This window comes from Rattus rattus, chromosome 1, assembly GCF_011064425.1.
Source record: "Rattus rattus isolate New Zealand chromosome 1, Rrattus_CSIRO_v1, whole genome shotgun sequence".
Lineage (NCBI taxonomy): Eukaryota > Metazoa > Chordata > Mammalia > Rodentia > Muridae > Rattus > Rattus rattus.
In genome coordinates, this window is record NC_046154.1 from 45,905,362 (window position 1) to 45,916,859 (window position 11,498).

Consider the following 11,498-nt stretch of genomic DNA (forward strand, 5'->3'; position numbering starts at 1 on the left):
CTTTGGTTTGTTTAGGAAGATAAAATCTGGGACAAGTTACCACTAACACATTTTATGCAGCTCCTACCTCGGTGGCTAATTGTGCTATTACCGTGATTGATGAACGCTGTGCTACAATCAGCAGGAAGTGGCTGCCTTCCATGAAACAGAAATGAGGTCATGGAGCAGGGCTAGGGAATTACCATCTCGAAAGCAGGCCTGTTTGTCTGTCGCCTGTAGAAGAGCTCGTGCAAAAACCGCTTGACTCTCTGTTGGGTGTGAAGAGGTGTTTGCTCCCTTGAACTGGCTCCTGAGTAATTTCTGAAGCAGAAGATTCAGCCTTTTCATGGGCACGTAATACTGTTGAATGTAGGCGCTAAAAACACTCAGGCATTATGAAGACCCTGGTATGAATATTACACAGAGAAAACAGCTTCCATGACACCCTCTGCAGCCTTATAATGTATAAGGCATATGGGGATCCTTGAGAAGGGACCGTAGTGGTTTTGTTTTTGTTGTTGTTGTTTGTTTGTTTGATTGTTTTTTCCCTTAGTCAAAGATGCCAATCAAGTTCATGGTTGGAACATGGAGACTGCTCAGATCACTGCCTGGGAGCCAGACACGTGTTCAGGCACTGATTGAAAGTCAGCGCATGGCCGTAAGGACGATGGCCATTTCTTGCTTAAGCCCATGGGATCTGGTTGCCTCAGAAACTAACTCTGCTGTACACTGGATATCCATCACCTCAGATTAGTACGAGTAGCTGAGCAATTTGTAAACACAACACAGACACACATCTTTTCCCAGGTGGACTTGGTCCTGACAACCTTGGCAGGATTCCAAGCGTCGGGATCACGTTCATCGAAAAGAACTGCTGTGCAGAATGTTGGTCAAAGCACAGACGTAGGGATGCACTCCCCACGTTTGAGCCCCCATGCCACCATTTGCTCATTATGTGACCTTATGCAAACCAGATAGCCTTGTTTCCACATATTCAAGTGAGGTTGACTAAAGTGTCTCCCTCACAAAAAATGTTAGGGAGATAAATGAGTTAATACATGGAAATTGCTGGGAACAATGTCTAAGTGTAATGTCTAACAAAAACCCTGGTTAAATGGCAGATGTCCTAAATCTCAAACCTAAACTCTCTCTTCTACAGTTTACCAAAGAATGCAACACGTCCATGGAACTCATTCTATTTGGCCCTTTCATTGGGTCACTGGACCTGCTGTCAGCTGGTGTGCCTTTCCAGTACAAAGAGCTGCATTTGAATCACAGAAAGCTGAGAGACGCCCCCCCTTCAAACTCGAACTGGCTACTGAGGTAACACATTAGCACAGGAGGCTGTGGACTCAAGCTATGGTCAGGAACAGAGACCTTCAGAGATCACCGCTGGTTCCATGTCAGTATTCCCACTAAAATACAGATATGTTCCAGTGTCCAAAGCAGCTAGAACCAAAAGCTAACCAACGCTGGCCTCAGATTAATTTTTCTCTCCCCACTCAGGTTTTTTGATGAAGGGGCATTTACCAGAAGTTATCTATCTCTCTGATAGATGCTAGTTCCAGGAAAAGAGGAGAGAGGTGCCACACCTGGGAATACAATTTTCCTCGGTTTTTTTTTTTTTTCCAGTATTATGTCCCCTTAGATTAGTTCTGCCTGATCCCCCTTTTCCAGTTGGGCTGCTGAGGAGTGCCTGGCAGGTTAGAAGAAATGAGCAAGATGGGGGAAGATACTCTGCAGAGTGGCAAATGGATTCATGGGGAGGTCTGACCCTGGGAAAGAGTAGGCCATGGTTCTTGTTCTTAAATCAAGGAGACCCTGAGTAGGGATGGAAAGATTGCTGGCAGCAGATCTAGTTCAAATGGGGTGGGAAGATGGGGGATTTCCACACGTCCATTTTCAGTTTGAAGCAAAGAGAGGTCTTGGCTATGAACAGCTCTGGCGCCCGCCCTGAAGACATGTTTGCTTTTTAAATAAAAATTGGACAGGGATCTGCAGCCCAGGCAGCTCCGGAACAGTCAATCCTCTGCTTCAACCTTCAATATGCTGGGATTACAGGCCCGAGCCGCCACTCCCATCTGATAGAAGATGTGCTTTAAAAGAGTTCGTGGGGAGCTAATGAAGTCCAGAGTGAATGTAAACTGTTGAACTAACCCAACCATCTCAAAGACCACAATGCTTTGGGGCCCATGGAATAACAAAGCCTTTCCCTGGTCCACTAAGGAAGTTGACAAGAGTGTGCTCATGGCTGCTAAGCCTGCTTCCTCCCTACAGAGCCCCTTCTAATGAGATCAGCTAACCTCTCTCCTCATTTGGCTGAGTACAATAAACCCACCTCCTTGTTCAGAACTGCATTTTCAGGTTGCTGGTGACAGTCTCCATCAGAGCCCGCGCCTACCGTATTCCAACTTTATTGTACTTGTGTCTGTGGGTTCTTCATTGCCAGTCACCGTAGGCAAGTCACGCAGGTCACAGCAGAAATTTGGTGGAGAGGACTGACAGCCACCTGTCAGAACTGGAAAGTCTGGGGAGGGTTAGTTAGACTAGATAGATTGGGGGATGAGCTCATCAGCTTCAAACCGCAGATTCCGGGAGCCCAAGAATCAGTGTCAAATTTTATGACAGCCAAGAACCAGCTGGAGAACCCAGGTGTGATGGTACACACCTGTATTCCCAGCACTGGGGAAACTGAGGCAGGAGATCAGCTTCAAATTCAGCCTAAATTAATTAGCACATTTGAGACTGGCCTAAGGCTACATTGTGAGACAAAAGAACAGGACTAGAAAGGTGAGACCTGGGCCTGTCTGTGTTGCCTTTCCCCCTTCTGGTCCTGGTCTTTTAAATGGCAGGAGCCTTTGACATTTTGCAGAAGATAATCCTTTTCTTTTAAGTGTGTTTCTGACTCAGCCTCTGCTCCTTCTGCATCACTAGAATCTGAGCTCTCCAGAGATTAGCACTGTCCTGTCACCACAGCAACTGCCCAGGCCCTGTGGGCATCCGTGGTAACAGGCTCCGGGCTTTGCAAAGCAAAGCTGCACTTGCGTTGAGAGAAACCCCACAGGGAGCCTGAGAGGAAACAAGCAGGTTATGCTTTGAGACATTTTCTTTAATAGTATCAGCTGTGCAGGTGGGCCTCACTTTACACACTGGCCAACCCCTAAGGAGTGCGCGTGGGAGTTGTATCTTGGTAAATGAAGGGAATTTTATTTTAAGGGCAGAAAAGGTTCTTTCCAAGTCTCTATATTGAACCTCCTTCCTAAGAGGGAGTTTTCTGTTTAAGAGGAGTCTTCACCCACACAGTAACCTGCAGTTAGTATCTGTAGCTGGGGCCATCTGCAGAGAACCACAGAGGCTGGCAAAGAACTCAGCTGGCTTGGGGTTCGGGAGCGGACAGTAACAGAGAGAAGCAGAGGAGAAGTGGGCGACATGGGGGGGAACAGCAGGGCGGGCCTTGCCTAGCAAGAGCAGTTCTGCTGGAGCAGCGGCGGGGTGTCCGAGAGCCGTGTGGTCTTGGAGGCGCCTAGCACGGAGGGGTCTGTGTCCATTGAGTCAGACATCTTATCGCAGATGGCGTCCACCAGACGCTCGAAGGCCTGCCTCACACTGATGTTCTCCTTGGCGCTGGCTTCAAAGAAGTCAAACCCTAGGGAGAAAAGATGATGATAAATACAGACTTCCCCATCTCTTCTGCTGGGACCGTTTTGTGTCCCCAGCCGAGTCATTGGGGAGGTCTAATTCCATGCACAGAGGGCTCTGCCTCACAGAGACAGGACAGGTCAACGGTTACCTACACACGTTTTAAAACCAGGTAGATTTCAACTCTGCCAGTGATTATTCAATTCTGGGCAAATCGTTTTGTTCTGCTTACAAATTAACTTCCTAGTTTATGAGTGGGAATGCTCTTCTCTCTGCCTTATAGAATTACTTCAGTGTGACCTGTGAGGGACACAGCCCGGTGTCTGAGGAGGAACGTGGGGGACCTCAGGTGCTGGCTGAGTGACGTATGGAATCAGAGAACTTCACATGTTCCAAAACGCTTAGCTAATCCATCACCTCACTTTCTGTTCAGGTGGCGGCTGGGGGACAGAAGGAAGGGAAGGAGTGGCAGTCAGTCATGCACTCTTCAAATCTCCAGTGCTGGCGTTGTGGCTCGGGGAAGTAAGCTGGTGTGCCCACGCTAGGTTAGAGCACCAGTTAGACTTCCTGCTGGTTTCATCCCCCTGGGGATAGGATCCAGGGCCTTGTACATACCAAGCTAGTTTCCACCACCAACTCTGCCATGTGCCCTGTCCCTTTGGGGGCCTTTTCTTGTTTCTCCTCCTCCCTCTCACTCCACTCTGCCGAGCTCTAGTCTGCACTCTGGAGGGCAGGTTCTTCAGAGTCTCAGTGACACTTGGTTTGCTCTTCCTTTTGGGTGGCCTCACACTTTCTCTTTTGGCATCCTTCGTGTCTATTGACCACCTCTCATATTCCATACACTAAGCTAGAAACGTCACATGTATCATCCTATTTAACCCACATAACATTCCTGATCTATAACTGGGGAGCAAGTCACATGGTTGTTAGTAGGAACTGAGTTTGCTCTTGGGTTTGCCTGGCCCCGGGGTGTATACACAGCTCTGCCCCTCTTTTCTTTGTCCTCCACCATCCGACTCCATCCCACACTGCCATTGAGGGTTTTTTTTCCCCTCTTCTTGGTTTTGTTTTGTTTTTAAGACAGGGTCCCAGTATAGCTCAGGCTACCCCTCTTCCCCAGTCTTCCAAGTACGCAGTGATCACAGGCCTGTGTCACTCACTATACAGAGCTTTCATTTTCTTTCTTTACAAATCTGCTTGCTTTTCTATCTGCTGGCCGTGGAGTCTGAATCTGGGCAAGCCACCATACTTGTCTGAATCACTTAACCTCTCTGGTTCTCAGACTTCTTGTTTGTCGGCGGGGGCGGGGATGGGGGATAGCAACAGTCTCCCACAGAGAACAGTTTGAGGATGGAGTGAGACAATAGGTAAATCGTTGTACAAAGCTGTCTGTCACAACGACAGCTTCTTTCTAATGCTCTTTCCTCATTTATCATCTCCCACAAAGAGGGTCTCTTTCCACTCCCCTCCTCCTTCCTACTCTGCCAGCTACAGCAAAGCCTGAACCCCAGGTACAAACGAGGCTCCTTTCCCCTGGCCTCACAGCTTGAAGGCTCCAACTCCTTCTGCCAACCCCCTGCAGCTGAAAGCCTCTCCTGTGGCCTATTTCCTGACCCGAGAAAGGCAAGCCAAAGAAGCTCTTGCTAATTGCAGACATGTGATGAAGAAAGACACAGCTGCTGGCTCATTATCCCCTGGCCTCAGGAACCCAGCCACTTCAGAGACCCTTCAGCATACCGTTCTTCCTTAATGAATATCACACGAATAGATTCCTTGGTCCTTTGACTGGCTTGCCTAGGAAAGGGGCTAACAGGTAAAGCAGGAAATGGGTTTTCACCATCGGGGTGGATGAAGAAGACATGGTCAAAGCTAGGCCACAAAAATCCGTTCTGAGGAATTAACGCTGACTGGGGAAGCGCCACATTCTGCAGGTGGGCAGTGGGAAGAGGCCTGGAAGCCAGCCTACATTTCAGTGTATTTCTATCAGCTTGGGCAAGCAGCCTAATTGCTTCTGTCTTCTGCCTCACATGGCAGTATGGACGTGCTCAAGGCATGTGAAGTGACTGCAACGTGGATGAATGGCATCGTAACTCACCTTCCCCTATGTCCCCACACACTTTCAGCCCTTCCACTGTCTCCCAACTGTTGGGGAACCCCTCTTTCTCTTCAGCCTCTGGGGTCAACCAACACAGCAAATTTTTATTGACCACTGACATCTTGCCAAGTCCTTTGCTAAGTACTGGGGACTTGGGGAGAGCACACCTAGTTTTAGAGCTCACCAGTAAGAGTTTCAATCATTGTATATCTGCACAGTTCTTTTTTTTTCCAATTTAAATAGTTTTATTATTCCATGTTACTTGTTTTGGGTCCCTGTGGAACAATGCTATACCCTCTACTTTGACTCAATCGACCTCTTCAATGGTGGGGCCTGTGCACAGTTCTTAATAGTTCGTAAACAGAGTCCTAAAACAGCCCTCTGAGGGAAGTAGGTTATCGCTTCTGCTTTAAGGGGAGGGAAAGACTCAGAAGTGAGGGAGAAGCCAGGGATCTATCTCATGCCTCCTGGATTTACCCTCACTTGGAACAGTGACAAACATGCTATTACATTCCCAGTCAAAATTTTGACCTCTGAAACCAGAGGTCAAAGGGGGATGCAGGAGAGGGAAGACATAGTAAGGGAAATAGTGGTAAAGCAAGCTATTAATGTTGGAACTGAACAAAATATATCCAACTTTTTGTTCTACAGGACTTTGACAAAGGCCTCCCATTTCCCTCCACCATAACGCCTGCTACCATATGTGCTGGAAATCCATCTGACTGGAAGAGATGGAAAAGGGGCTGGGCCATTTGTTAGAGCTCCAGCCTGAGTGAGGAGTAGGTGCTTGGAGAATGATGGCTGAATGAAAGAGGTAGGATGGATCCTTGGAGGTGTGAAGGGTGAGATGCACCCAGCAGGGCTCAAGATACTTCTGCCCAGCAATCGTGCAATGGCGCAGGCAGACAGACCCTGTGCTGTCCCCCGGGGGCACTGCAGTGAGGCACATACAGTCCTACACTTGACAAGCTCCCATCCCGTGTAGAAGATGGATATAGTGATCTCGTGGTGGTAGGTGTTAGAAGAATGGGAAGCCAAAGCATGCCGAGGCCATAGGGGAAGAACCTACCCAAGGCTGAGGCCCAAGCTAGACTCCTTGGAGACAGTGATGTCGATGCTGCTGTCAGCTCGACAAAGACATAGGACCGTGAGTGTACACATGCGTGTCTGAAACAGCAGACAGGACAAATCCATGCGAACACAGGAAAGGGGGCTGAGAACCCTTTCTGTATTCGAAAAGGTGCTTGGCAGCTTTTTATCCATTGTGGTAGGACATGGTGAACAAGAGACCAGACCTGGTATGTCATGCCTAACAGTGTCTTTACTGTTATTTCAAAAGTACCCAAAGTCTGCGAATTCTACTTCAAGTTACCACCTCATGTGCCTAGTCAGCTCAGAACAACTCCCAGTGCACTCTCAATTACTGTCAGGATCCTGGAAGGCTCTTGATCAGTAAGTCCAGGTAGTAACCTTTTCCTCCGGTTCATTAATAAAGTGTTTCAGGAGCTGAGAGTCTAGTGTGGCAAAGGTGACAACCAATTAAGCAGACTGGTCAACCCTGGTCCTTTCCTCCCTCTAATTGGCTTCAGAACAATGGAGTTTCTGCTGTCTTAAATGAAGTCCAGTTCTCAACTTAGTCTGAAATGCTCCCCATTTCCAAAATGATAGGTTTCTCCAGATTGCCAAAGCCAGCATCAGAGATCCACAGACTGAGCCCACACCTGCTTCTGATCTTGACCTCAGATTCTATTTGGAAATTCACAACCAGCTAAACTCACATCATATCACAACCCTGCTCCTGAATGTTTCTCCACAACCATTGTGTTCAACTCTCTTCTCCACCCCAGCTGTCCCTCTGCATCCCCATCATTTACAACCTTCATCTCATATACTCTTACTTCTTCAGTTTGCTGAGAGACTTCCTGATTTCCTTCCTATCCTAGGCTCCTTCTCTTTCTCAGGTATTTTGACTTGTCATAGGAACAATTACCCAACACCATGGCTTATTAACGTAGCTCAGGCTAGCCCCCAACTTGCAATCCTCTTGGTGCAGTCTCCCAAGCTCTGGGATAGCAAGCACTAGACACTAAAGTTAGACGCATATTTGCCTGTTTTGTTTTGATTTCGTGGTATTGAAAACTGAACTTGAGGCCTCACGCTAGACAGGCACTGTATCCCCTGGTCTGTTAATCTTCTCTTCTTTTATTTCAGCTACACTTTTACATGAAACTTGAACTGTTTTGTCTTGGATTTGTGTCACTGGAACTAAAAGAGGTCTGAGCAATTTCATATCAGCCTCATAGGCTTAACACCCAAGGCTGTATTTTTTTTGACTTTTTATCACCGTGTTAACACCTGATTCAAACTACTTGTGAAGAAAATTATTTGTGTGGGTTCCTGATTCAGAAGACTCAAAATTTGAAGAGCACACTGTAGGCTCTGTGGTAATGGCCGCCCTTTAGCTTTAACTGCATTATTTCATAGCCTCTGCAGATCAGGAAGTAGAGAGCTGGGAAGGAACAGGTTTACTACTTGTATATCAACCTTTTCAATACAAGCATAGTGGTCAACACCTGTAGTTCCCAGCACAGGAGGGAGGAGGGCCAGGAGTTCAGGGCCAGCCTTGGCTACATAGCAAATAGCAAATTTGTGGCCAGACTGGCTATCTAAAATAAAAAGTGACCACTGTTTTAGAGCACAACCCTAACCCAATGGCCCAATTCTTCCCACTTGTATACCTCATGGTTCTGCCATTTCCCAACACTACCACCAGAGGACAAGTCTTTCAGCCAAGGTGAACATCCAAGCAACCACAGCAACCCAGAATGGCATGGATCCTTTTGCTTCTTTAGCTTCCTCTTCTTCCTCTTACCATGCCGCTGAGACATCAATGCTCTCCCATCCAGGCCTCTGCTCCCGCTGCATCTCTCGTTCCCACTCCTGATCATCTTCATTATTCTGAAGAATTTCTGAACCCACACAGTCTTCTCTCTCTCTTCCCTATCCTATTTCACTGCTCAGAACATACAACGTTCCTCTCCCCTGCAATCCCATGACACTCAGCAGAATTCTTTCAGTTAGATTTCCAACCAAGAACATGGGAATGGTTCTTCACATTCAAATAGGAAGCTGTTGGCTGTAAGGATGGTGACGGAATTGAGAATAACAGAAGGGAGGTGACATAGAGCACACATCAATAGTTGAGAATAGTTATAAAATTACTAGCGGCAAAGGAATTGAGGCCATAGGAGCAAAAATCAGGAGGCGCAGACCCTGCTGATGTAGCCTGCTAAAAGAAAGGGTGAGATGCCCAAACTTCTGCCCTGTAGCTGGGCTCAACCAGACACCACATTCAGAGGAAACACATTAGTCCTCCCTCCCAGAGGGGGACGCAGGAAAGTTAAACTTGTCAAAGATGCTGACGTTTCCTTTCTATGGTTTTGTTTCTTGGGTCATCTTAAGAGCAGGAAGCCCATTTGATTCTGTGCTCAGGACCCATCAAGCACTTATGGGCAAGAGCATCAGAAGTTGTAGGAGAGAATTCACAGCCATTTCTACAAGCAATTTTCCATCTCTGTCCATTGCCAACTGGCTTGCAGTGTCTTGTTGTGGGAGGAGTATACCTCCAGTTTCTCCAACACTGGGCTTGATCATGTGACTTGCTTCATCGGATGGAAATGGGTAGAAGTCACATGATCCAAGTCCTGACAGACACTTTAAGAAGCTTTTTTACCCATCTTGGACTGGGTCCCAGAAGATTCCAGGAGGAACACAGTGACAACCAACAGCTGACTTGAAAAGTCATTGAGAAATGGACCTTTCTCCCGAAAGCTGACTCAAGTTGTGCATAACCACCACGATCTAAAGAAATCTCATGAGTGTTCCAACCAATGGTGCAAACATGAAGAGACATTATGGCAGGCTTTGGGGGAGACACTGTGGTAGAGTGTGATGAGAGCATTATGAGTTTGGGTCCCAGTCTTTGCTAAGGGTCACACTAAATGAGCGCTGCTTCAGGGCAGTCTTTAAGAGTCAGCACCATGGTTGAAAACATCAAGACTAAAATCAAGAACCACAAAATTTCCCTGCTTTGACCACTGCTTCCCAAACTAGAACCAGGCAGAACTATCTGAACTTTCACCTCTGGAAGAAGGCAATGACCGCAAGGGGGTGATGTCTCTGTGTGTGAGCAGTACCTTTGTGTCATAGGTCTCAGCCGGGGATGCCTACAGAGCAGAAGATACATTCCCTGGGAAGATCTGACCTGGCTCTGTCCTTCTGTCTCCTCTGTCCTTCTCCCCAGATAGTAAAGGGGTATATGATAGGGTCTTTAGTCATGATGTAACCACTTATTAAAAGTCACTGGAAAAGTTAAATGAGAGTTTGAGCCAAAGGCTAAATTTGAATACCGCACCTGTCACCATTGCCGATGTGGCTTAGGAAGGTTTTATTGTCCTAGGGCTGGAGATGGAGCCTAGGTTGGTAATGTGCATGCCTAGCATGCTTGAGCTCCTGGCCCAGTCCCAGCACTGAATAAAACCGGGAAGCATGTCACATGCCTGTAGTCCTAGCACTTGGAGAGTAGAGGTAGGATCCCTGGCTCTTTAGCAAGTTCAAGACCTTGGGACTTAGGAGACCCTGTCTTAAAACAAAAACAAGCAAGCAAGCACAGCCCGACACAAAACTCTCACTCCTCTGTAGGCATATCTGCCTCCCTTAGTTCTGTCAAACATCATCCTAAACCAGGAACAAGAAAGGAACCGAGAAGCCCTCTTCTGAGGGGCACACGGAGTCAAACACCCTATGATGTTATACTTCCTGGGTAGGGGAAGAATTCTCTGTACTCCTAAAGATCTGCTTTCTTTGGTGTTTCTGAAACCTCATCCAAGTCCTAGGAGCTTGGAGAGTACAGAGGCCACAAATACCTTGGTTGCTGACCTTAGTCTTGGCTGAGTGGACTGAGATAGGAGAAAAGAAGCCCCACAGGGCAGAGGGCAGTGCTACTACTGGCCAGCAGACCACTGAATTACAATCTGGGAAGTCCAGCTCTGGACCAGACTCAGGATGCCACACACCCTCAGGGTGACATATGCCACACACCCTCAGGGTGACATATCTCCCAAGCGTCCTCTTACAGCCAGATGCCATGTGGAGACTCAGACCAGAGAAGCCCCAGATTCATAGATCCTCAACTCCTACAAAAGACACTTCTCCCCTTGGGTGTATACCAAAGCTTAGCATTTAATCCTTAAACTAGGTGAGCTCCCGAGAGAGAGAGAGAGAGAGAGAGAGAGAGAGAGAGAGAGAGAGAGAGAGAGAGAGAGAGAGAGAATATAGCTAGGGCAGAGGCCCAGCTTCTCTGTACATCCTGCCCAGGTTGTTCATCAGGAATGTGTCAGTCAATGAGCCCCAAGGATGGTCCATGCCTCAGGGACAGGAAAGCAGCGACCTGCTTGATAAGGATCAAGACCTCTCTACTTAAATGTCCTCTTCCAAAGTAGACTATTTGGACAACTAACAAATGATGCCTGCCCCATCCTGAGCCATTCTGACATTTCTCTTTGGGGATAGCTATAGAGAGACTGGGGTTAAGATCCCAGGGAATTCTCCAGGCTTTGTTTCGAGTGTCTTAGAAAACTTTCCTTTGATTTAATAAGCTCAAAGGGCCTCAACCCTAGACCAAGAACTACAGGCAACTAAGGGAAGGGGAAATAGTCTTCCCCAGAGACAAGCACAGCCATCAGTTATCTAATATCAAGTGACCACCCCTAAAGACACACCTACA

General features: G+C 47.5%; 1 protein-coding gene across 1 annotated transcript in view; it reads right to left on the reverse strand.

The window, feature by feature from the left end:
* Positions 1 to 3,067: 3,067 nt before the first annotated feature.
* The window catches only part of Rab3b (RAB3B, member RAS oncogene family), a 68,028-nt gene continuing 59,597 nt past the window's right edge, over positions 3,068 to 11,498 (reverse strand). The window contains exon 5 of the mRNA XM_032900510.1: positions 3,068 to 3,625. Within this exon, the coding sequence (XP_032756401.1) occupies positions 3,438 to 3,625 (188 nt within the window). The 3' untranslated portion in view covers positions 3,068 to 3,437. The remainder of the gene's footprint in view (positions 3,626 to 11,498) is intronic.